Source organism: Lagopus leucura, unplaced genomic scaffold (genome assembly GCF_019238085.1).
Source record: "Lagopus leucura isolate 7727_CA_CO unplaced genomic scaffold, USGS_WTPT01 Super-Scaffold_100159, whole genome shotgun sequence".
NCBI classification, from domain to species: domain Eukaryota; kingdom Metazoa; phylum Chordata; class Aves; order Galliformes; family Phasianidae; genus Lagopus; species Lagopus leucura.
The window spans coordinates 29760893-29787310 of record NW_024962335.1 but is presented as its reverse complement, the minus strand read 5'-3'; the positions used below and the strand labels follow the sequence as shown (position 1 = coordinate 29787310).

General features: G+C 40.6%; 1 protein-coding gene across 3 annotated transcripts in view; it reads left to right on the top strand.

Annotated features, from left to right (window-relative positions):
- The window catches only part of ITPR2 (inositol 1,4,5-trisphosphate receptor type 2), a 266121-nt gene that overhangs the window by 135402 nt on the left and 104301 nt on the right, over positions 1–26418 (top strand). For all 3 annotated transcript variants that reach the window (XM_042889533.1, XM_042889531.1, XM_042889534.1), the window contains 3 exons: positions 6756–6946; positions 8246–8388; positions 10406–10514. In XM_042889533.1, coding sequence (XP_042745467.1) covers positions 6756–6946; positions 8246–8388; positions 10406–10514 — 443 coding nt within the window. The remainder of the gene's footprint in view (positions 1–6755; positions 6947–8245; positions 8389–10405; positions 10515–26418) is intronic.

The window sequence follows — 26418 nt, the reverse complement described above, 5'->3', positions numbered from 1 at the left end:
TGACAGCTTTAATGTCAGGGCCTTCATGTTTCACAGCAGGGTTTAAAAAAAACACTCTAGAAAGATTTTGCCTATATCAGAGAGACAGAGTACTGGACAGATTTACAGCAGAGACGAAAGACTTCTGATGGAAAATAAATGTAGTATAGAGTTGAAAGAACAAACATGATTTTCTAAATTTTTTTTGGTAGTAGCCCTGGATTTAGAAATGAGTCTCAGCAGGAGGAGAGATCATACACAGATTTCCCAAGATATCAAAGATCCATATAATAATGCACTTTTAAAAGACCCGTTTCAGGGCAAGTTTAAGCAATGTACATTCTGCCCAGTGCTTACTAGTTACATTGCTGGCAGGTAGATCTAAGTACTGTGTTAGGAGTTTAGGATCTGTCTTCTTATAAGCACTGTAAGAGTGTACATTATCTTACAGGTCAAGAAGAAGATATATTGCAGAAGCTAATTTCTAATAGCCTTGGTACTTCAACTCCACCTGACTACCAGAGAAAAACTTCATAAGCTTTTCAAGCTTCACTTGCATATTTGTCTCTAGGCAGTTTTCTGCCTCCAGTTCAGCAGGAAGTATACAGGCTTGCTTGCATTTTTCAGCAGACCCTTCTGTGACTCCAAGAGATTTGGAACACAAAGATACCAGTACACTTGAATTTTTGTTGTTTAGTAAACGGTTGCTTACACTGGCATGAATTAAAATAATTACAGAATAATATGTATATAGTAATACTTCTTGTTCATGTGAATTTTTGAAGCAGATAATCACTTTAACTAAATTAATACCTGATAAATAGATCACTTCTGCATTTTTATGTTATCACATAGCACTGATCTTTTGCTTGAAAATACAGTCCAAAAATGAATGATCAAAATGGCTGTTTTGACAGTAAGATGAAGCTACAAATGGAATTTGTTTAAAAGGTCCCCGATCTTTATGAAAATAGAGGAGCTAAGAAGACTAACATAGTGAATTCATTATCCTAGATCTTACAATTTTTTCAAGATTGAGGCCAGAAGGATTGTCATTTAAATCATCTGCTATGTTTCCATATGGTAATACCAAGGAATGTCACCTGTCTTCACTACTAAAGATCTTGAGTATATCTTAAATGGTATGGGAGCAGGTTCGTTCTTCCATGGCTGACCTGTCTTCCAGGCTCTCTGCAAAAAGCTGCCTTTGCCTCTTAAGTTGTGATCTTAGACCTTCCCCCCTGAGTATGAGTTTTTGCTTTTGTTACAAGGTTGGAGGACCTCAGTGTGCTGAGCTACATGTTGTGTTGTGCTCTTGTTGTAGTATTCACTAGCTTTATCCTTTGTGTTTTCTGCAAATTGCATCTTCCCTTTGATGCTGCATGCATGTAAAGGATATTTTAAGTAGTATTTGTATGACTGCTATTACCACCAATAATGGAATAATGAAATAATTAGAATTTCCAGGTGAGTAAACAGTGGCAGATAGTAACTCATATTTTGTTAGGCTATTTCTCTTGGCAGCCCTTTTAAAAAATCTATTAGCATGCCAAGTCACATTACTCATTATCAGATCATACTCTAGGATTTTGCGCAGGAAAACCAAAAAGCAAAAGAATCCTTCAAAACAGGAGGCAAATTTTGTAAGATACTTTTTCAAAAGTTCAAAACTCTGACAGAGGGCAGAGGAAGTACAGAGGAAGTACTACTGTGATAAGCAGGGGAATGGAGAACCATGTGACGGGAGGAGACTTTATGAGAGTTCCACGTATTTTCCTTGCAAAATAAAGACCTGTATTGTTATTGTTATTATTGATCTTCCTATCTTAGGAAGATCAACAGTGGCAAAGAAGAAACATTCAAGCTAAAGGACAGCGCTGATACAAAACCAGTGTTATTTAAAATATGTGAGGCTGTAAGTAACCTAAGTTCAGTTAGATTGTGAGTGAGAGGTTTGGAACTAACTTTGGAAGGCTGTTCATGATCAACAAGAGAAAATGGGAGGAGATATGGCAATAAATACAGCTTTGTTTTATATGGAGACTGATACATTTTAAAAAAAGATTAAAAAACGTGAGTTGTCTGTAAGGAGAGAACAAATGGTCAGAAGGTCTAGTTGAGTCCTTTCTAGTTATGTTTATTCTCCGTTTTCAACACTCTGTTCCTCCATTAAGGTTGTACAGAATCAAAAAGTAACTTCCTGTGATGCTTCTTGACCATGCCTGTATGTGCTCTTACAACCTTTCCAATTTCCCTGTCAGATCACACATAGGAAACATTAAACATAAATTCTAGGATACGTTTTCTTGCTTCTGTGGAATTATTGCTCTTGTTTTAACATCCATGCTGATGAACTTCCTTAAACAGTTTTTTTAGCCTTGAAAATACTTTGTTCCTCTTCCTATTTCAGTTTTCCGTTTTATAAAAGCTAGACCTTCACTTTCAGTTTTTAGTTCAAATAAGATAATTATCCTGTTGTTACTTTTTTGACAGCAAGAAGAGTACATTTTAGAAGAAACACATATTTTATTCTATTTTAACTGTTTGTGTTTCCCTAATTGCAAGAAAAATTCAATGATGATCTTTTTACAGACTGATAAATATTTTAATGTAGATTTTCTGCTGGAAAAAAAACATCTGAGTGAAAGGTGCAAGACTGGCAGGCTTGTGTCTTGTCTACACAAAGCTTTTATTTTCCTTAAAAAGTCATGCTGTTGCTAGCATTAGTGTCTCTCCATCCAAATGCATTTGTTAAGCAGTCAGTAAATGATTAAGGAGCTGCAGGGACTGATTTATGGAGCCAAATTAATTGAACTAAATATGCATCTCTCTGTTAAGTGACAACTGGGGAAGGTGGCAGAACATGAGATAGCTGTCTGCAAGTACAAGAGGGGTGTAAAACGCAAAGAGAGTAAGGGACTCACAGCTAAGAGCAGCCATGGTGGTTTTGTGACCCAAATTCTATGTCCCACTCCTCCTTGAGGAATTCTAAGGCTGTGAAACCCTGGTGAGTGTGCCCCAAAACCTACATTAGGGATTGCTTTATGTAGCACAAAATGCACTAAACACTGATAAGGTATTAAATACTGTATCATTCAAAGCTAACGGAGCAAAATTTTAAATTAGAAAGCACAAGGTGAGAATATCAAGGAGAATTTAAGGCTTCCTTACAGCAAGATGTATTACTCTGAAGAATAGTTTTCTAAGGAAAATTACAGATAAGGACCATTTCCTGGAAATCCTTAGTATTAAATCGATGCTACTCTGAGGCAGACAGCATTATGAAAGGATAGCATATCAGTAAGGATTCCCCTTCCATGTTCTCTGATTCTGTTAAGACATGTACATGCAGGTAATTTAAGAAAATACAATGTATTCAGACCGTTTGAGCCCTTCTCAGCAGCTGGAGTGTGCTATTGGGACTTCTGTGGAGTCCAGCTTGCCTGTAGAGAGGCCTGAATTAAGCTGCTAATGATTCTCATCATTAATATTCCCTTTTTCTTTTGTGTCCCCATCTCACACCACTTTTTCATAGTTAAAACAGAAAAGAAGAGGCAAATCTGATGGGACATTGAATATGTCCACAACCACCTAGCGTGGAGCAGAACATTTTGCTATGGCCTACCTGAATTTGGGACACTGTTGTTGACCATTTCTGCTGGTGCCATTTGTTCACTTGTCTTGCCTCAAATGCAGTTACTGACACTATTCTTGTGAGTGACCATCAGCAAATCACAGTTATTCTGGCATTGACAAAACAGCATAGTATATTTAGAGTGTGACTAGCCCTGTGTAGAGTGCCCTAGCTGGGACTGACACAATGTGTAAGCAGGCACTGTGACCTCCACTGCAAGGCAGATTTTTGCCCCAGCTGAAGATATGTGTTAGTCCATTGTGGTAAGTATCCTGCTAGGTACCGATGGTACCAGTTTGCATGTGGTGAGTATGCTTTTTTCCTCAGTTCACTATTCAAATGAGGAACAGAATTTTAACCCCTCCTCATTCCTTCTTCTACCAGCTCTAACCCTACTTTGCAAGTTTGAGTGCTGTCCAAAAGTATTTCTAAGTGGAACAAAAATAAACATGCCTTTAAATATTTTATGTTCATGCTTTCAGGGAGATTGACACGTTTTGAACAACACCTAAATTAAAAATAAATATTTATGCTCACATTTGTTCATCAGCTTTCCAAAATGTAAAAATATGTTTCATGTTGTTTTAAATAATGAAATGTGAAACAAATGAAAGATAAACTTTCTACAAGCTGCAAAGAAATAAGAAGACAAAGGCTTTGTTTACAGCTTAGACTTCAACGGTGCCCTTTGACAACTAATACAGATCTTAATTACAAATGGAATTATACATATAAAAACTGCTCGAAACAAAGGAATATTTTTTTTCTCTCTCTGGTTTTCTTTGTGATAGTTTTAATTAGCTGCAACGCTTTGAACAGTCGTAGTACTTGACTGCAGCTCAGACATTGATGGAAGCTGTTAACTTCAAATGGCATCTGTAGGACTGCAGAAATCTGGGTTTTCCTCTGAACAGCGTGCTCCCCATTGCTAAATTTATTCCTGGGTGTATCAGAATTCTGCACACATATCACTTAATTGAGAAGTATGCGTTGTCCGATAACATTCTAGTGATTGACATTAGGAAACAATAAATTGGATTAATAGGCAACAGCATCCTAACCACACTGGCAGAACTTTAATGGATTCCTTTAAAAATGTAAGTGGCAACAGGACAAATGTGTTTTGAACAATAACCTGGGCAAGTAACGTAGAAAAATAGTCATTAGAAATAATGACCAGCCATACGTAGCATTTTCCTCATGGTAATTGAGCACCTTGCCTTCAAAACAAATGGAGAGTGGGAATGAAAAGTCAACTGCCAGTGTTGAAACTGCCATACTTCTGGTGATGATGATTTGCATGTGGTTATTGGGAAATGTCTTCCTATCTTGACCTAAGCAAAAATGTCTTTAATTTCCTACTGCGGACTATTTAAAAGAAAGTACCAGCTAGAAATAGAGCATTCGAGCTCTCTGACATCCCATCTAAATGGCCTGGGATTTTGCAGTTGATCCTGATCAGCGGGTGGAGGCCCTGGTCCTGCCACAGGATGCACCCTTGCGGGAGCCAAGGCAAAGAGAGTAGGGTGTGCTGGTGAGAGGTTCTGAGGGAATGAGGATGCACATGACAGCACACTTGCTGTAGTCTCTAAAGCTGAGGGTTGAGGTATCACAGACACTTTTAGGTTTATTATAAATCCTGTCATTACACTATAGTGTTTAGAGGAAGAGAAAATTTCTGCCTGGGATTCATGAGTCACTGTGCTTGGCAAGACATGAGCCTTCATTCATCAGAGCTGTATGCATGACTTTGTGCTTGCAAGTACTCCTGTTGGGTTAGATGCGCAGTCTGTTTAGGAAAGAAGGTCATCTATTGACATCACAAGTTCAGGACCTGAAGTTGTATATTTTTTTTAGGGAATAGGAGGGAGAGGTGTGATATTTTTGATGCCTTCCTCTTCGGTGCAGAGCATGCATGTCAGTGCAGAAGGAGGGAAATGCCTCAGAGAAATGACATGTTGTGCAGAACTTTAATGTGGGCCAATGCTTTTAAAAAAAATCCACCTCATTTCAATAGGGAAAAAAATAAATTGGTTATTGCCAGTTTATGGTAGAGAACCACATATAGGACTATTTCTCAGTTTTTACTAAGCATAAACTGTGTCCTGGAAATTAAATGAAACGGCATGGAATATAAAGCCTAATCATTTAAATGTGACCTAATCTTTCAAATAGAAGTATTGCTGCATCAATCTCTTGTTTGTTTGTCGAATTTCAGACAACTCATGCAGAGCCTTAGAAGAATGTCACTCTGATCTCAGGTGAAATAGAGAGATACAGTTAACACAAACATATTCAGAAAGGAAAGGGCAGCTACCTTCTAGCATTGTCTTTTGGACTTCCTTTTCAAACGACAGCTCTGTATGCAGTGGGAGTTCAACAGTGGATGCTCTGTAAAAATTGGAGCAAGTCTTCCCCCAGGTTGTTTTTTTGTTCTCTGTTATTCTCTCTTTTATCACTTCCCACCTTACACCAAAGCCTAAGAAAAAAATAAATTAAAAGAAGTCGAATTATTGATCTGTATTTGCCAATTGTATCTGCTTATCAGTTATATTGCAGTAGTGTCCAGGAATCTCATGACTTAACATCTCATGGCTGTATAGGAAATTGTAGGAAGAGAAAAGAAGTCTTTCAAATTTAATTTGTATACACTTGGTTTCTCAAGATCTTTATGAGAAAAAATAGTCAGGAAAGCAACAAACAGCACATGGGATAAATTAGCAAGTTGTGCATATGTCTGCTAGAATGAAGAACTTTTGAATTTACTCCTGAATACAGAAAAAATAGCTGTGCTGCATGTTCTTTTTGTTACTCTTGTTAGTATCTCTGGATCTGATTTTTTTTTAATGAGTTGGTAACAAAAATAATCTGTCTTTTAAAAATAAGTGTCTGTGCCTGTGAAACTGTATACTGGAAACCATTTGCAGCTCCTTTTAAGTGGTTCAGCTCTCTGTCTTTAACTAGGTAACAGCTGATTTCTACCAGCTTAGGTTTTGATCCTTATTTTTAAAACTTACCAAAGTGAAATCCCACTCTCAGTCCCTCCCCTCAGCTTCTAGAGTATCAGGATTTTGCATGCCATGGTTTGCAGAAAACTGTGAAGTTTTTTTCACTTTAGATGTGTTCTTTCTTTCTCTTAAAGCTAAGAACCGTGGGATTGCAATTCCGGTGGATTTGGACAGCCAGGTGAACACCTTGTTCATGAAGAGTCACTCTAACATGGTGCAGAGGGCAGCCATGGGGTGGAGAATGTCAGCCCGCAGCGGACCACGTTTTAAAGAAGCTCTTGGTGGGCCTGCCTGGGATTACAGGAACATAATAGAAAAACTACAGGTACAAAATAGCAAATGGCTTGGGCTGGTAGTAGCTGTGTATTTATCTGTGATGGGTTAGCAGTGGAAAACTCCACAGAGAGACTCATTGCCATTTTAGTGCTGGAATACAGTGAACCTTGAACTTATTGGTGGTGGAAGCAGAGGGCTCGGCTCCTGTTTGGTGCCTGTTCAAAGTAAAGTCAACACTGAGAGACTTTTGATCTGTGATCTGAATTCAGCTCATACAGAAGTCAGTAGAGAGGGGTTGGAGCTTTGTTTTTGTTCCCTAAAGTGATCCACAGAGAAGGATCTCCTTTCTGCCCTGTCACAGTCATGTGTTCTTTTTGGGGTATGGAGGGAGGTCCTCTGGTTTATAGGAACCATTATGTCAGGCTTCTTTCACTAGAGGTTACTTAAAACATGGAAATCATTTTGTGAAGGTAGTGGTTAAATGACATCAGGTGTTTATGAAAATCAGCAGGACTCAAATAAGTAGAGGTGCCCTGCATACTCAGGAAACAACATTTTAGGTGATAGGCTAACATCATGTATACAGAATGCAGTGCATTTCCAGCACACCATCATAGAAACATCATAGAATCATAGAGCGGTTTGAGTTGAAAGGAACGTTTAGTATCACCTAGTTCCAACCCCCTGCTATAGGCAGGGACACCTCCCTCTAGACCAGGTTGCTCAAAGCCCCATCCAGCCTGGCCTTCAAGCTTTCAGGGAGGGGGCATCCATAACCTCACTGGGCGACCTGTTCCAGTGTCTCACCACCCTCACAGTAATGAATTTCTTCCTCATATCTAGTCTAAATCTACCCTCTTCCAGTTTAAAGCCATTTCTCCTCATTCTGTCACTATAAAAACATATTCCTTATATATGTGCCTTTATATCCCTTACAAAAAGTCCCTCCCCAGCTTTCCTGTAGGTCCCCTTTAGGTACTGGGAGGCTGCTATAAGTGCCCCCTGGAGCCTCCTCTCCTCCAGACTGAACAGCCCCAGCTCTCTCAGCCTGTTCCTCAGGGGGAGGTGCTTTAGCCCTCTGATCATCTTTGTGGCCCTCCTCTCATTCTGAATGTTCCTAAGTGTTTTAGAGGCATTATTGCAGGGGAGAAATATAAAAGAAGACAGCAAGATGGATAGTAATGGGCACCTTCCTCTCCTCATCCAGCTTGAGGAGCAACCGGGGAGAAGGAGGTTGCTTTACTGTAGTATGGGTTAAGAAGTGCAGTACTGTGCAGCTCCACAGCAACGTTCTTCTAGTTTTCATGGCTGACTTCAGTTGTAAATCATACTCATCTTCATTTCCTAGGATGTAGTGTCCTCCTTGGAGCAGCAGTTCACTCCCATGATGCAGGCTGAATTCTCAGTGCTGGTTGATGTGCTGCATAGTCCAGAGCTGCTTTTTCCTGAAGGGAGCGATGCCAGAATAAGATGTGGTGCTTTCATGTCCAAGTAAGTGGTGTAAGGAGAGGCCTATTTGCTTCTTTGGAAAAGATAACTGGAAGTTAAACTTTTCAATAGAGACCCCTCTAATTTTCAATAGTGACTTAAGCATGTAGGAGTCTGAGTTCATATTGAAATCTTAAATTGAGGTCTTTTGCTGCATGTTTTATATTTTTCAGAGATCTACAAGTCTGGAGAGGAGTAGAGAGAACATTGCTTGCCTTGTCTGCCTAGAAATTGAATGTTGGAAGCTTGTTAAAATTCTGACAGGAACAGCCTACTTCTGTTTTCTTAATGGGCTACTTTTGCTATTAAGTTTCTCCAAGCTGACAGCAGAAACTTAGACTTTCTGTGGTAGAATGTTCAGGATTTCATAATGGAGAAGGGTGCTCAGGGCTATTTTATTTATTTTTTTAATAAAGCAAATAAACCATTTCCTTTTTATTTTAAACTGCAGTGGCTCTTTTTAAGATACATTTCACTGGCACCCCACCTGATCCTGAATTACTAGATCTTTTATTTGCAATTTGTGCATTGGAATAGAGTTGTTCAATACTTTTTATTAATCCTCAAGTGAGTTGCCCTCACTGCCCTTGAGAAACTCTAATTTCAACTGACTTAATGTGGGGGAAATTGACACATTTGGAAGCTCTCATGGTTCCTTGGCTTTTTGCGTATTCTGCAGAGATAGCACTGTAACAATATACTTCATATGTTTGGAAAACTGAAGTTAGATTTGGAGCTTGTTCCATCTCATTCCCTCTGCTCAAACTCCTGTTCAAAGTCAGTATCAAACCAAGTTGAGGTCTGCTGAGTGTGGCGCGTATAATGCAATAAGCAGGTTTCTGTTGGATTTAATTAACTTGCACAGCAAGGAATGTTTTGCAGAGCAATGTAAGAACCCTGATATAAATATGTAACTTCAAAAAATATTGTTAGTACTGCAGACCTGAGATCTGTGTATTTTTAGACTTACAATTAATGAATTTGGTTAACATAACAATGGGAACATCCTACATGGTGTTTTTATTGAGTCCAAGATGGCTTTAGCACACAAAGTTAGCAATGCTCTAAATACAATCAGTTTCATTGTGTTACAGAACAGATTTAGATGATGCTGTTTCGTCCCTCTCAAGCCTATTTTGGGTGCCTGCTTGAGCTTTATGACCAGTAATGTCTGTGTAAATTGGTGGCCACAGCACCTTTGCTGTGTGTTCATCATATGCTTTAATTCAAACACTGTTCTATTAACTATTAGCCAACACTGGTATTGAAGAAAGGAAACCTGTCCAAGGCCTTCAGATTTCCTCCTTTCTTCTGTTTTCACAGCAGCTATGCTAGGACTTGCTCTGTACAGACATAAAAAGGCTTCTTCTGGCATTGGCTTAAGGATTCTAAAACCCAAACTCTTGGCACAGTTTTAGCTGGAGGCAAACATGTACCTTGTTTTCTGACTTGAGACAATCTCATGAAGTTGTGTGAATGTAAACAGTGGCTGTGCTTCAGTCAAAGAACTGCATTTCTGAGTGTTTCCATGTGAAGTTTTTAGGAATGCTTTGGGGATCCTTTTGGATCCAGTAGACTCGTTATAAAGTAAATTTGCTCATTATATAATTATTTATTACAACCATCATTGAAGTTGGAAAGTGTACAAAGGTTGTAGCTTTTAAAGTTCGTAAGAAGCACAATGAATTCTGGTTAGCTTTAAATAAAAGTTAATGAAAATACATAGTTACCTTCAAATAAAGAAAAAAGGAGCAAGTTTGGATCTTAATCTGGAAGCATTCAGAAAAAAGTGGGTGTAGCATTCTGCTTTCTGTATGGGCAAGAAGGATCACAAATTGTAATAAGAAACTCACAATACCTTGAAAGCCCCATTGCCTTTTTAATTATGATTTCTTTTGTCTACTTTTATTTCCTTTGCTTAAGGAAAAATATAATGATGAGTAATTTTTGCATGAAGAAATTTTAGCATGGCGTAGTAACAATGTGCAATGCTCTTTAAGGTTTAATATTTTACTTTAAGGCTGATTAATCACACAAAGAAGCTGATGGAGAAAGAAGAAAAGCTCTGCATTAAAATTCTTCAGACATTACGAGAAATGCTTGACAAGAAAACTAACTTTGCGGAAGAGGTACTGCTACCATTTTATTTTTAAATATAGGACTAATAGAATGGTATTAAAATGTGGGTTCTAGAGCAGTAACAGAATATGTCATGATTTCAATTTCTCATGCATTTTGAAGATGATTTGGTTTTTCAGAAACAGTGCAGCATGACAGAAAGTAAGATTTAAACAAAGGAAACTACTTGCCTTACATTGATAGTTCTGTGTCAGGGACTTTCAAAGTCAAAGCAAGAAACACTAAATAAATTTGCTGCAGCTAGTGTTGCTACATGTAATTATTATGTATTGGAAGTATGTGTTTCTAGAAACTAATCCTTTGGTCTGACATCTGACTTTATCTAGCAGATAATCAATTAGAAGCACTGGGTTTCTTAATTGCAATTGTACAGTTTTCTCCGCTGCCTGTGGTGCCAGACTTTTGCGCTCCATAAACGTTCTAATGCTTACATAAGTGACAGGAATGCATAATTTTTAAGCAGAGTTGCCTGTTTTGTGGAGAAATGACACAGTCTGTAGAATGTTTTAATTTTTCTTGAACCCATTAACATTTGTTCTGTCTTTCCTTCCCCTTATTGCCCAGTTTTTTCTCAAAACAGCAAAAACGACTTTTTCAAATATCCATTTTATTTTGCTTGCAGCTTTGGGTGTTGGTAACTAGATTTCAACTTGTATGTCAGCTTTCCCTTCCTAAAGGTTATAAGCTTTTTGTGTACCTTTTGTGTTTCCTTATCCATATTTCTGAGTATTGCCCAAATTCTTTCAGTATTATTCACTCATGAAGATGAATCATACAGCTATTATCTAATCTTTCACTGCCATTATTTTCATTTGATCACAGCTGACATGTTTAGTCAAGTGTGTTCATGGGTTTCACTTTACTTTGAGAAAAGTCACACCATTTCACTGTTTCAGGCTTTTACACCCAAATATTCTCACATATCAAAGTAACAGTGCTCATTCATGTTATTGTACCTGGCAGACTTATCCACCATTCAGATATGATAGCTATGAGATCTTACTCCTAATCTATCCTTATCTTACTCCTAATCTAGCCATAAGAAGTGTTTTGGTGACTCAGATATGCATGCCTATTTCTGGATGTATGAGACTTTATTTTTACAGTTAAGTGTTTTGGTACTGTCAAACAATGTGATAAGACAGAAACTCTTCTCTTTTATGATAAATGAGACATATATTACAAATGGGGAATATTCACAGTATCTTTGTTTTGATGGTATACTCTTTATTTTGATTTTAACATATGGATATGGGAGCATGTTGCCCAAGCTTCTAAGCAACCTGCCAACAGGATTAAAAAACTCTCAGTGCAGTACAGTGAAATGAAGACAAAAGAAGCAATAGCAAAACATAAGCCTTTCTGTGTACTGACACAACCAAATCAGTGCAAGCAGAGCAAATATATTTCCTCTTCCCCTCCTGTAAAGAATCTAGCTAAAAGAAGAATGTGGTTATGCCAGAGCAGACAGTTCTGAGTTTTTTTCATGTCCTAGTAAGTTTCACACATGAAGCGTTATTCTTTGTTATTATTCTTACTTACTCTATTAACTTTCTGGGTCCATTATCCCACTGCATCACATGGAAAAACTCCCTTTCTTTTGTAACTGCATGTTATGAAAAAAAGTGCCAAACTTCTCCAAAATAGTTATACTGACCCACCAAAAGTTAACATAATTGTAGGTGGAAAAAAACAGTGCCTCAGTGCACAATATTCCAAACAAACCAAAAACTATGTCTGTTTTAATTGCTCTTGGTGCCTTTGCATGAATGCTGATAAATCAAGCCACCAGAGGGAGCGTACTCCATTGGTTTGTAGGGGCTCTGCACCCTGCCAGCCCAGCCTCTGGTCCTCAGCAGTGGACATGAAGGGGTGTAAGCCCAGACCCCTCTCATGACTACCATCCCAGGAGTTGCAAAGGCATGTCAGGTAGAAGAGCTTTTCAGGAAACAGAATTTCTCCTTCATGCTTTCTCTTAAATCCCATAGATTTTACACGTGAGAAACATAATGAATCAGTGCAAGCAAATAAACGAGTAAACAAGCCTGTATGATTTGCAAGTATATATCTGGCTTTATATTCTTAGGAGTCGTTGTTTGTAATAAAGACTTCAGAACAGTAAAAATAGAACAATGAATAGCTGAATGCATGATTCCAACTTGTAGTGAATGGTTTTGTCACTGTCTGAAATGTTATCCGGAGTTCAAGAAGCATCTGGACAATACTTTCAGACATATGGTCAGATTTTTGGGTGGTCCTGTGTGGAGCCAGGAGTTGGACTTGATGATCCGTGACACATGACATTCTGACAAAAAGCCTTGGTTTCTTAATCATTCATCAGAACATATTTTTTGTGATACATTTGACAGCAGTGGTAAACTTCCACTTTCTGCAGACTTAATTACAGTAAGAAATCAGAAAAAAAAGAAATCAAATATCATCCTCTCTCTTTCTTCCCATAGTTAAGATCCAGGTATGGGACCCGGGCATTCTGTTGTCTTTTCTTTCATTTGACTGCTGTAAAGTAGTCTGTGTTGATGAAGCAGCAAGAGGAAAAGGTAGCTTTAGGAGCGTATTTCATCGTTTTCATGGCTATTTCCAATCTGTCCCTTATCCGTTGCCTAGAGTCAGCTCTACTGTTGAGCCTCCTCTTGTTGCATGGTCTGTGCTGCTCATGCTCTCTTGCTTCATCCTCAGTTGCACTTGCAGTTTGCCTTTGAGGCAGTGCTTGCTTGTGCATTGTTTTGCTAAGTGCTGCAACATCTAATTGTGTTAGGAATCAAAGTTTAATTTCAGAAGTTTGATTTAAGGTATATAAATGACACATAAAACCTCCTGGTCATTGATTGGCTTTCATAAGTAATTGCAGGTGATTATCACAGTCTCCCTGGAGTTCTGTGTTATGTCCTAGTCCTATTTGTATTGATTAGGTAACTAACTGGAATGAAACTTGATCTACAGCCCCCCTCTTACAGAAATATCTTTCAGAATAGCATTAAAGCACTTGGGTGAAGCAGTGCCCAGACAATTAATGTGGTATAGATAAAAGCACACTTTATATTGGCTGTTTAAGAAGAGAAACAGTGAAAGGACTGCCCTTGGACTAGGTCTGCCCCATCTGTGTTTGTCTGTTATTGCTGGTGGTTTTTATACCACCATTTGGTCTAGTATTTCTAAAGTTTTTAGTCAAGTCTTTTTCTTGTTCTTTGCCGTAGTACTTGATTTCAGTTTAACTTCTTTTTGAATGCTGACTCCAGACATACTTACATGTCACAGAATGTGGAGAACATTTTCAGAAGCACCTGAGAGATGTAGGCCGTTGCCAGCAATGCACTTTGCAAGTGACTGGAGCTAATGGAAATCTTAAAATTTCCTTGCTGCCCTTCTGAAAGCAACTGTCCATGCAACAGAGCAGGTGGGCCCAGAGCGGTGAGTGCTCCCAGCTGCTTCCAAGAGAGTTCAGAAGCTAAACTTAAACCCACCCTCAGCAAATTGGATGAAGCTATTGGATTCTGTTGGGTTGTGCAACATTTCAACCCACTTTGGCATGCTGACCTTGAGCTTTCAGATTAACCATTTCTTCTTAATGAGATCAGCATCTCTCGGAAAAACGTGCAGTTTTATACATGATAACATGTATATTTGACAAGTTTACTGTAACGTTATTGGCTGGTCAGAGTGCTAATGAGTCACAGTCTATTAGACAGTATGATGGAGTCCAAGACCGCATATCCTGCCAAATGGTAGTTTCTAGAAAAAGCACATTTGGCTGTACACTTCAGCAAGGGTTGTTTGTGCTGCTGAACAGACTTTATACTTACTTTCTGCCTTAGGTGTTGAATTGCAGTATAAATAATTGAAAACGTTGAATATTTTTAAAGTGTCAGCAGAACAAAGACTGCATAAGCTGCTTAATTGTCAGAAGTATGTATTTGTGCTTTTCACCTTTATTTTGGAAAAACTCCTGAACGATATTGTCTTTCTCATAATACTTTTGCACTAGCTTCACAGTTCAGAATGGTTGAGGTAGCTTTCTTTGTAGCCTTCCATTTTGGAATGTTAATATTTTTGTATTCCACTTCAGTTACGAAATGTAAGCTATCCTCTCCTTGCTGTTTTCAGCAACAACACCAAAATGCATGTGAAATTTGATGCAGCTTCTTTTTCACTGCAAACATCCATGATATAGGCACTGTTGGCTGCTGGTCAGTTTATCCCAGAAAAACTGAGTCATTTCACATGCAGCTATAGAAAAAACTCGAACGATTTTGTCAAAAGGAACTGTCCCAATTTGTAAATATATTGATCTACCCGTGAAGCTGAAGCCAGTGGAACTGCAGGTCTTTTTGTGCAGGGAAAAATGATCTCAGTGTGCCTTAGAAGTTGGGTGACGTTGCTGGGAGCCGCTGCAGTGTCCCAACATGTAAGCTTTTGTAATTGAAAGTGTAGGTATTGCTTTGTATCTTATTTTTCAAGATTATTTTCTTTTCACTGCATCTGTGAATTAGGCAGTGTGCAGATTAATAACATATATAGGTAATAGTAAGTGGGGGGAAAAGGGAATAATTCTGAACACGTGGGGATTTTCTGAATGTATTATGCATTAAAAGGACATTTATTTTGTGTCAAAGAAAGGATGTGAAATTCCTTTATTTCCATTATGTTTTGCATTAGTGACACTGCAGACATTCTTAGGAATCATATTTACTTTTTCAACAGTTTTGCTGTCTGCTTTATTTCTGTTATAGAGAAAAATGATGCAAGAGGCTGTTTTTTTTTCCTATTGTCAATAGGTTGTTCTCCTCACTCAGTGAGTTTGTACAGTAATGCGAGGTTCGAAATACTGTAGGAAAATATTTAAGCTCAGTGCTGTTCGTGTTGATTTTTATTTTTTTTTTAATCACCCTTCAGTTTCAGATGGTAAAGTACGTTTTTTGCAATATCCTGCATTAAGCCTCTTACCTTAGGAAAATTAGTGCAGTCTAGGAGGAATTGGAAGCTCATGAAAGAGGAGTGCTTGATCAGCTTTAGCACTGCCAGATTGGCAGCTGCAACCCGCACATGTGTTGGTATGGGCAGGAAAGCAGTGTTGTGAATTTGCCACAACAGTCAAGTGACCAAGCATGGCAGGAAGTTCAGACACTGCTGGGGCAAAGTCTCTACCTGCGTGAGGGTTTACATGAAGATGCTGGTGTGTGGCGCTGATTCATCATAGTGAAATATTCAAGCTTTGCTATTGCTGTGAATCCTCTGTGCCAGTCATTTCAGCAGAAGGAGAGTCAGAGCACTCGGATATGCAAGACTAAACACTAAATGTGGTCAGACCCTTAGAATGTGGTAATTTCTCATTATACACATATGCTGACATTTTACAAGCCAAAGCAATAAAACCTACAGTGAAAGAAACCAATGCAGTTTCACTTTCCCCTCCTTCTCAGCTTCAAGCTAGAATAATTAAGCATGAGGATATCACAGAGCACATGATACCACTGTTTGTACCAGCCAGGGATTATTAGCCGTGGTGTTTAGTGCCTCGGGCCATCAGCTACTAGGGCACGTTGTTACTGCTGCATGTTTCTGGTGCTTTGACACACAACATGAAATAGACTGTTCTGAAGTAACTTCCCTCATCTTTGTGTACCCCTTCTGCAGTGTGCATTCCTTTGGACCATCCCCAGATATTCTGCTGGGTTTCCAATCGCTTTATGGGAGATTTATTTTGCTTCTGTTGCAAAAACCTGCAACTGCAGCTACTCAGTTTCTGAAAAGCATGGCTTCCTTTTAAGGGGAAACATTTTTTCTCTAAGTCACAGGCCCCAAACATTTGATCCAGACTTTCAGTATCATCTGCTTGTATTCAAAGCCCCTTGCCTGGGCCAGTTGTGAGGCACTTGCTGTGGTCTCTGTCAGGCATAGTTTAAAGCAGAGCTTGTGGTTCTTGGACACCTAGACAGGATCATCTATCAAGCACAGGTAGAAGACAGCATTTCTGACCTCTGCAGGTGTAAAGGCCTGATTCAGTGAAAGATGAGCTCTTGAATATGCTGCCATGGGAGTGAAATATCTCTAACTATTTTATGGGATTGGGTGCTTTCATGATGCTGCCCTCTTTTTAATACGTAATTATTAACTGTCACTGTCATCCAAATGTGTTATCTCTGGAGACTTAAAGGTGCTTTTAAACTCAGCTCACTGGCACTTATTTTTCTTTGTTTCATATTTTTTATTTATTCTTCTCCAAGTCGTAAACACATCCAGTGGCAGATACCAAGGCTGAGAAGACACAGTTGTAAATACATTTCTTTGTAAAGCTCTCAGCCTCTCAGTAGCACGTATTTATTTTTCATTTTCTCAGAATGTGATATGTTGTTCTCCAGATTAGTTTCAGAAATATTAAGCCCCACATCCTGATTGATAAATTGTTTTGGAACTTGTGTCATCTGCCCTCTGGCATATAATATATTTCCTCTAAAGGAGCCTCTGGTACCATACAGTATTTTCTTTTGTGTAGATGCGGCAACAAGCAAAGCAGTAACAAACCTTGCTCTGAACTTCGTATGTCCCTGCTCTGTAATTTCCTGTCTATATAGTGTTTGTGATAAAAGGATACTCCTGGTTTTCTCCTTTTTTCATATGAATTCCCTTCTGTGGGTCTGATGTGAAGAACAGCAAAACCAGCAAGGAGATCCTAAAAATTGTGAAGTGTTAGGTATCCTTTTCTATTAATATTGTTTTTTAGTTAAAAACAAATAGAAAAGAGTGCAAGGGAAGGAAGCTTTTAACAATTGAGACCTTCACAGACCTCTGAATATGATTCATGTCACCTTACTCAGGCACAAAATTGCTGAAGCTTAACAGGATCCTACATGTAAGAAACTACAGTAGGATTTTTATTGTGGGATGGATTTCACTAAAGATTCCACTATATGTGTATTTGAATCAAATTCTACACCATGAAGGCATCACAATCGAGGCTTTATTTTGGTCTGGTTTTATTTATGTATTTTAAATCATGACCAAAGCAGTAAAAGATTTTTAGGAATTTAATACAAGTTTCTAGCAGATACGGGATTGGCAAGGGGGTAGATAAATGACCAAAGGTATGTTGTAGGTTAATAAATAAACTGAGTCAGCAGTTCTATCGTATGGTTCTCATCTTCAGATTTATGGAGTTTTGTTTGAGAATATATTCCTATGCATAAATATAAATATTTATTTTAGATGATATATTCCTGTGGCATCTTATTTTGCAATGAGCAGTATACTACCTCTGTGGTTGAGTCACGTTAGAACATAAATATCTGAATGTGCATTCCGTGTCCTACAACACTGCTTTGTTTTTAAAAGAATACAGAGTGTCTGATATGCCCTCACAGCTCAGAAAGCCAACTGTGTCCCAGGCTTCATCAAAAGAAGCATGGCCAGCAGGCTGAGGGAGGTGATCCTGCCTCTCTTCTCTGTGCTGGTGAGGCCTCACCTGGAGTGCTGCATCCAGATGTGGAGTCCTCAGTACAGGAGAGACGTAGACCTGCATCTGTGAGTGCATCCAGAGGAGGGCCACAAAAAATGATCCAACAAATGGAACATCTCTCCTATGAGGACAGGCTGAGAGAGCTGGGGCTGTTCAGCCTGGAGAAGAGAAGGCTGCAAGTTGACCTGATAGATCCTTTCAGTATCTAAAAGGGAGCTACTGGAAAGAAGGGGACAGACTCTTTAGTAGAGTCTGTATCGATAGTACAAGAGTAAATGGCTTCAAGTTCAGAGAGTGTAGATTTATGACGGATATAAAGAAAAAATCTTCTACAGTGAGAGTGGGGAGGCACTGGAACAGGTTACTCGGAGATGTGGTGGTTGCCCCATCTGTGGAGACTTTAAAGGTAAGGCTGGATAAGGCCTCGAGCAACCTGATCTAGCTGTGGTGTCCCTGTTCCTTGCAGGGGAATTGGACTTAACAGCGTCAGTGGTCCCTTTCAACTCTAAGGATTTTATGATTCTATGATTCTATACGTATTAATGATCTAATAGTCACTTAACATGGAGATAAATGCAATTCCTTTGGCCAACCAATTTTAGCAATTGGTGATTGGATAAACTGTCCAGATGACATCCCAAGAAGCCTGTGTCTGTGTTTATTCATCGAGCAGGAGCAAAGCACACAGGTACAATTCGTGTTTCTCTCGCCTGCCTGCCTCATGCTGAGAGAGCTGCACTGCGGTGAGGAGTTGCATGGAATGTGGGAGTGATGAGTATGGGAGAAGAAACAAATTGCAGCATCCTGAAGTTTGGGATATCTGCAGTTGTTCTTGGGTGTTACAAGAAAAATATGCATCAAACTTTTTGCTGACTGAATGATGGGATATTTCTATCCCCACCCCCATTAACTAATATTTAAAAGCAATAGCTGCTATGCATCAAGTCCACGTTTCTGAGCAGTTTTTATATCTCTATCGAGGAACATTTTTTGTTTATCCTGACGAACACAGTATAATGCTGCATTATCACAGAGACCACTGTGTGGCAACTGTGGACTTCTCAAAAATGCCTCCTGTCTGTGGGAGCAGGTCAGCTGCTGCTGCTGCTGCTGCTGCTGCACAGACAACCTCCCACAGCAGTCAAATGTCTGCAGTTGTGGAGGGGGTGAGAGAAAATGTCTCCTTCAGCCTTGAATTTCCTTGGAAGGGGGAAGGGTTGTTTTGTTTTGTGGTGTTTTTTGTTGTTGTTGTTGTTGTTGACTGTCAGAAATTTGCAGTTGCTTTATTTAATATGTTTGAGCAACAGCCCTGTTTGTAGTTTGCAATTGCACCAGTGATAGCAGTGAGCAGAATTCAATGCATTGTATTAAGGATGGCCAATGAATATTTATGATAGACCTAGGGAGCCAGTAATAAAAATGAAATCGGCATGATGCCACTAGATCCAAATCTTTGATCTCTGTTTTAAGAAAAAATACAATAAAGCAGGGGATAATGGACTCATTATAATGGAATGGTTAGTTAAGGTTAGTTAGGGCAGCGTGAATAGATGGTGTTACATAAATGCTTTAGTCAAAGATTTACAGCTCAGTAAAGTGTTTCAGGAGCTGAGTTTCTATAGAAAAACTCTGTTTATGGTATTATTTGGTTTTCTCTGTCAAAACACGAAGAACTAAGGGCACATTTCTTTCAGATACTCTCTTGCCTTTCTAGGGGAAGCAAAAGCAGTAAGAAGCAGAAAGGCCCTTCTTCCTAGCTTCTCACTGCACTTGCCCTCTTTTTGTTTCCCCATGAGCAGGTGGGGGGGGCTGAGTGCTACTAGAAGGTGGACATTTGAGACCCATTACAGTCCAGAGCATCTTGTCAGATACCATCTTGGTGGAGATGCTTGAGGTTATTGGCTCAGGGTTAGGCATCACTCAGGAAGGTGCAACAGCCGTGGCTGGAGACAGGCCCCATCTGGAGCCTCCTACCTCTATCTGGAGCAGGGAGAAGATGAGCAGAGTGTATTGAAATGGCTCTGGGGAAGCCTAATGAAGGAGTCAGTATTTGACAGGGATGGGGAGCAGGAGTGATCAAGCTATTTTTCTTTTTAATGATGGCAATTACTTGCTTAACACCCCTGCCACACTAAGCAAGAAGCACAGGAGGGTTGACACCGAACTATAGATGAAAGCTTGTCTTGAAGTCTCTGTCTAGCCAGATGTGAGGAGGAAATGGAAACTCACTGTTTTCTGATTTGTTTCATACTGATATAATTTGTAAGGGACTTCATCGCTAATGACATTTGGCAAGCGATTTGTCGATACTGTGGCCCAACTCTTCCCTTCCACCCCCTTCATCCTTTCAAGGAAAATATATGGATATTGAACTTAAGAAAACAGCTTTTAAGCAACAACAGTAACTGCTTCTGATACAGTTTTTTTGTCTGATGAGGATTTTATCCAGTGTGTTTGGCCTTGGAGGAGTGCCTGGATGGTATTGCCAGCTGGAATTGTCAGAGCTGCTTTGTCTTCTGTCCCAGGAAAACAGAAGCCTGGCGGGTAGTCACTCTCGCTCTTATTTCATATCCCTGCTTAGTCAGAGTTGCCAACTCTAAGCATTGAAAACCCTGAGTCAGGCTGCAAACAAATCACGAGATCTGGCTTGAAAATCACGAGATTTTGTAATTACAAGTAGTTAATTTGGGATTTCTTTGAGCCTCTAGAGTATCTGTTCTTCAAGTTTTGATTCTACAAATCCCAGAGCCTGAAATATGCTTTACTGAACTATGCATGTGTTTGTTTACTTAAAAGAAAGCCTGGTTCATTTTTGGTTACCTGACCTTTGGAGTTCCCCAGGAAAAGACAAGAATATCTAAATGATCTGTGTTGACCAGGCTGTTCAATGAGGGAGCTGTTTTGGAGTTGGTGATTACCTTGAGGATTATGAGCTTAATTGTCTTGGTGTCACTTTGACCCCGAGGCTTTTTGCAGAGAGCTTTTTGTTGGACAGAGCTTGAAAGTGTTCTTTGAGTCTGCGGCAATGAATACTCTGTGTAGGTTGTGCCTTGATTTCCTTGTTTACTGTGCAGCAGTTTTCCACGGGCAGCACATGACACCTTGACAGTGAAGCCTGATTAATCCATTTTCTTCCCACTGCAGTTTTGCCGTCACTCAGGTCTCATTCGGAGGGCACATGTGTGAATGCCTTCTGCTGTGAACAGTCACAAGTATAATGTGCTGACGCTGTGTGGATGCCAGGGAGAGGGTGTACTGGCTCTCTGGCTGAGTCATGAGACAAGGATGCTGTCTCTTAACGTTTGGACCACTCTTGATAACTCCAGATGCAGAGCTATCACTTGAATTGGGGGGAGGACCTTACTACATTAGAAATCCCTCTTGACAGAGTTGCCCAAATCATTTTATATCTAAGTATTGAGGAGTTATTGAGTGGCGTCTCCTTATATTCCTTTCATCCCTACCCCCTCACCCCCCTCTTTTTGTTTTTGCTACCTTCCTTCTTTCTTGCAGAAAACTGATTTTTGGACTCTTTGGCTTTATATCGTAGCAGTTGATGTCCCATTAGCCCCATGTCCAGTAGGACTGAGTGCCAGTCACTCTCAGGTGCCAAAGAAATGTCTATAAGCTAGAGTTCTAAGGTTGTCTAATATGAAGAATCTTACTGACACCAGTGAAACAACTTGGAGTTGGAGGCAAGACAGTGGAGAAATACTTGTTGCTAATCTAGCCATTAAGAAAAGTGTGACATGAGGGACCCTGATCATACATAGTGTTCAGAGCTGAACCCTAAGAGAGCATAAGGACTAAACCTCGTTTGAACTAGGAGTTTTCTCAGCTGCAGCGAATGAGAAGTTCTCAGCTGTAGGCTTTCTCAAGGCTACTCTTCTGGGTTCAGTTTAACCTTTTTGAAAATCAAACTGTTTTAAATATACAAAGTTTGACTGTGGCTCTCTAAAAATAAAATTCTTTGCATTTAAACAAATGCTAGACATACTTGTGAAATTCTTCCTCTTTTATTAGTCAGAGCAGGCTTTTCGAAGCGGCTGGAAATGTTGCCGAGGAACAGAGAATATGCAGCCTGAGTTTCCTAGATTTTTGTGAAGAAACCCTTATTAATTAGGTTGCTTTTGTGAGGCAGAAGAAATAACAGTGGTAATTCTCTGCTGGCAGTGAAGTGGGTAATGGTCAGTAAATTTTAATCGGTGTAGCACAGAGGATTGCTGTGGTTATGTCTCAGTCTTTATTAAATTTGTCCTGCTCGTTGCCTTTTGGTCAGGTACTAATTTTAACTCTCAAAATAAGATTGACCATAAGGACTCAGACAGCCCTTTAAAAAAGTGCGATTTGAACAGTTTAAGCTATATATTTTCCTTCTCTTTCTTCACATTGAGGTATTCCTGCAGTGAAAAACATTGTGGACGGGAAAAACTCGGGTTTTGATATTTGGGTTTTTTGGGTTTGGATTTTTGTTCTGTTGCTATGTGTGGAAATATCTGTGTGGAAGGAAAAGAAAAAAAAAAAAGAAAAAAGCAACAACAACAACAGCCAGAGTAACAAGTTTAAAAGATTACTTTGGTCTGTGATGTGATTAGTCAGAAACAAGTAATTTGTATTGCAGAAGTCTGGGCAGAGTGCTACCTATTTCTGTTTGTGTGTGCAAATAACCTGCTATGCCACACAGCCAAGGGAAAGGGAGTCAAATGAGAGCAGTGCTGGCTGCATTTTAGCGTGCATAGCACACGTGTTGAACTAGGATTAGGAGGGCGCGGATGAACTGGCTCTTTCTGGGGTCTTACCTCATGCACTGGGAGGTTCTGGTTGGAAGGGCTGGCTCTCCAGAGTGTGGTCTACAGATAGGCACTTGACTAAAATGAAGCTGTTTATTTTCTATATTTATGATACTGAAAGAGCTTGGTTTTTTTTCTCAGTAATAAATTCTAGACCCCCAGGTAATCTAAAAACAGGGAATTTTACTTCCTGTTTAAAAAATGAAAAGTGAACTTAGCAAAGTAGTGAAGTAGTTGATACAGACTTTGAATTAAATATACATTGAATTAAATTCAACGTATATTTAAACCACTTCTTGAACTCTGAACGATTTGAGACTGGAAAAAAATAGTTCCCTTGATTTCTTAAACCATCTCTGTCTTTCCCATTTTTTGCACACTTCTTCCTTTTCTCTGTTTCATTCTGATTTTTAGCTGAAGACAGACTTTATTTGAGAGCAGGAAAGGAAACGTTGCTGGGATAATGTTTTCTTTTGAACTAGCCAACAGTTTATGGCTTCTGCGTCTTGAGTTCAGCACTTTGATCACTATCTGTCTGTTTTGCTGCTAAGCCCTATGCAGTGTGATTTTACTATTCAGCCAGCTGGGGCATTGCCCCACTTGAAAACTGTGAGGTAATAAAATCAGGGTAAATTAAACGTGTTTTCTCAAGCCCTCTACACAATCCTGAACTATTAATTTCATGCTGCAGCTTTGCCAGACGAAAAGGAGCTGCTTTATTGCCCCGGACTGTACAGTGCACGTACATCTCCAACTTCCAGTAGGGGCCTCCAAAGCCACAGGAGGTGGCAAACCAGCCGCTGGGCAGCTGCAGCTGTGCACAAAGGGGCTCTTTCAAACGCGTTCTTGCTAGAAAAGCACATGTGCAGCTACAACAAGTTACAGTGCCCATCTGACTCGAGCATGAGCCACCCTGGGGAAACTGCCTTATTTTTTCTCAAATCGGTGATTATATATGTTGCACTAATGTCTGTTTCTGACTTGGTAGACACCGTGTGTTCGGGTCTAGGACTGACCTCAGTCTAGATTTTTATGCTGTGAGATGGGATTGTGAAGGACAATGTGAGGGAACTGATCTCCCCTCTGATGGGCTACTTGAATATGGCATTGCTTTTTATGCTGAGCCACTGCCTGGGCCATGCACTCCTCACATTATCTCAATGCAGTGGGATGTGTCAGGGCAGCAAAGGTTACTTTCAAGTTATCACTGGCTATCTCCTGTTTTGGGCTTCTCTCCAGAGAACCAAATGACTCACCTTCAAAGGTCTCTCTGACAGTATAACCTGGACTTTCTGTATGACAGTGCAGAACTTAGCAATTGGTTTGGTGCCCATTTTCTCTCCTCCTTAAATCAAACAGACAACATGCTCCTGGGCTTTGTGAATGAAAGATTTGTTGAACAAATGTCTTAACAAACACTGATTTAGTAACTTGGCTCTGGATTATCTGCATAAATTCTTGTTCTGAAGTTGGCTTCTAGTGGGAAAAGACATGCCTTTTTTATTTGCTGAAATGTTGGCATACATGAAAAGATTCACTGCTTGTGTCGTACGGATTTCAAAGCCCTGTCCTGCTGTGCTGGCTAGCTGCATTTGCAGTGCCTGTTCTCCTGAAGAAAGAATTCTGGGTCAAGGTGGCTCTAAAAACTTGCAGTCCAAGGGTAGACAAAGCACAGGGACCTGTACATGGCACCATTCCTCGCAGACCACCCTGTGGTGTCAAGGCACTGAAGATGCAGGTGGGTGGGATGGTCAGCAGCTTCCAACTCAGTAAGCTGGATGTTGACATGGGGCTGGCGCGAGCTGGGATGCGTGCTAACCCCGTGCTCCTCCAGCCCTCAGCTGTGATCTGCGGCTTTTATATTTGGCAATGCAGATCTGCAGATGGTGAAACTGGTCGGAATCCCATTGCCTGAAGTGCATCTAGTCCGTGTCTCTGATGTGGGGAGGAACACACATTTTTATTCCCTGCAGTTAATATATATCCCTTATTACACAGCGCCCACCTCGTTTGTGGAAAATCCCTTCAGGTGAGTCATACCCAGCGTGATCAGGACGTGCCAGGCAGAGGAGGGGAGTTACCCTGACCTCCCTGCACGTGCTCAGGGGCTGGATGGAGCAGGGGCCTGGCTGCCGGCTGCCAGGGGCGAGGCTCTGCCAGTCAGCTGTTGGCCCTCATGGAGGCTTGCCAGTTCCCAGACCAACACCAAGGCCGCATCCTGAGCTCTGTGGGAGCACCCCTGTTTGTGTGGGATGCCCATCTCCTGCAGCTCCCCTGTCACGAGGCGAGGCGGCGGGGAGCCAGGTGCTCCCTCGGATGCCGCACCTATCTTCACCCACTCTAATCTCCTTTGCCGATTTAACAAGCAGTTTTGACTGGTGGGGGGAGCGGTGCCCTTCCCGTCTCCAAAACATGTGACCGTCCATGTGAGCGGTGTGTGCGGGCTGAGGCTGCAGGGCATGAGCGAGGAGAGGCCGCCCGCCAAGGCGATGAGGCGAGGGAGCACGGCCCTCCCCGGGCAGCCGCCGCGCGTGATTATGTAACGCCTGCAGTGTCTGGCACCGCTCGGTGGGCCGTCACGTGGCGTGCAACGCTCCTGGCCCTGAAATTCAATTAGACTGCGCCGAACGATCGTGAGTCTGCATGAGATAAGCTGTCGCTGTTACACACTAGAAAGCAAATGGGTTGATTAGCCGCACATGAATTGATAAATTGCTCCTGTAATTCCAGCGAGGATATTTGCATCGTGTATACATCATCGTGCCACCGAAAGGAGCCTGAAATTAAGCGTTATGTAACCTGGCTCACGCAGCAGCAGCAGCAACAAAAGGAAACAAACAGCGAACTCTCCTCGCTCTCCCCTGCCCTCCCTTTGCCAAAAGATCACAGAGAAAGGTTTTGTTGCTGTTTTGCAGAGGGCTTTGCTCCTCGTCTCGCCTGCCTCTGCAAGCAGCCTCGCAGCAGCAGAGCTGACTCGTCAGGTTTCCGTGTGACGGACAGGTCGGTCGTGGGGAGGCTGACAGCTCTGGCAGAGGCTGCAGCTTTGCAGACGCTGAAGTTGGTGCATGCAGGTGGCCTCTGCGTGCTTCTCATAAATTATTTTCTATGCGAGGCTCCCTAGAGGCATTACATAGGGGTGTCTGTATGAAGTTGCGAACGTTCCTGCTGTAAACCTCCTGCCTTTCATTCAGTCCTCTGCAAAAAGAAGGTCCTGTGACTGCAGGGGGGGAAGAAAAGCCTGGTAGGAACTGGAACAGATTAAAATTAAAGCAGCAGTTTTCATTAATAAGCAGTTAAAGAACAAAACGACAAAACAGAACTGAAAGAAGTGATCCTCCATCCCCAACCTGCGGTCTTCACCCCATCTTTTCTCCAAAATACCTTCAGATAATTCGTTGTTCCCCTCTGCTAAAACCTACTGCTGGTTGTCTTACCTCTGAAAGGAATGACATTGTTGCCCAGGAACTGGTAAGAAGTCAAACCCTCTGAAACAGTCAGCTGTGCTAAATCTTCTCTGCTTTCTTAGGGCCACGGTATACTGTTTGCAGGCAGTCTGATTGCGTGGCAGTCAAAACATTTTCTGCTTAAACATTTCCCCTGCCACCAGTATAGTAAGAAAAGTCGTTCTACAAA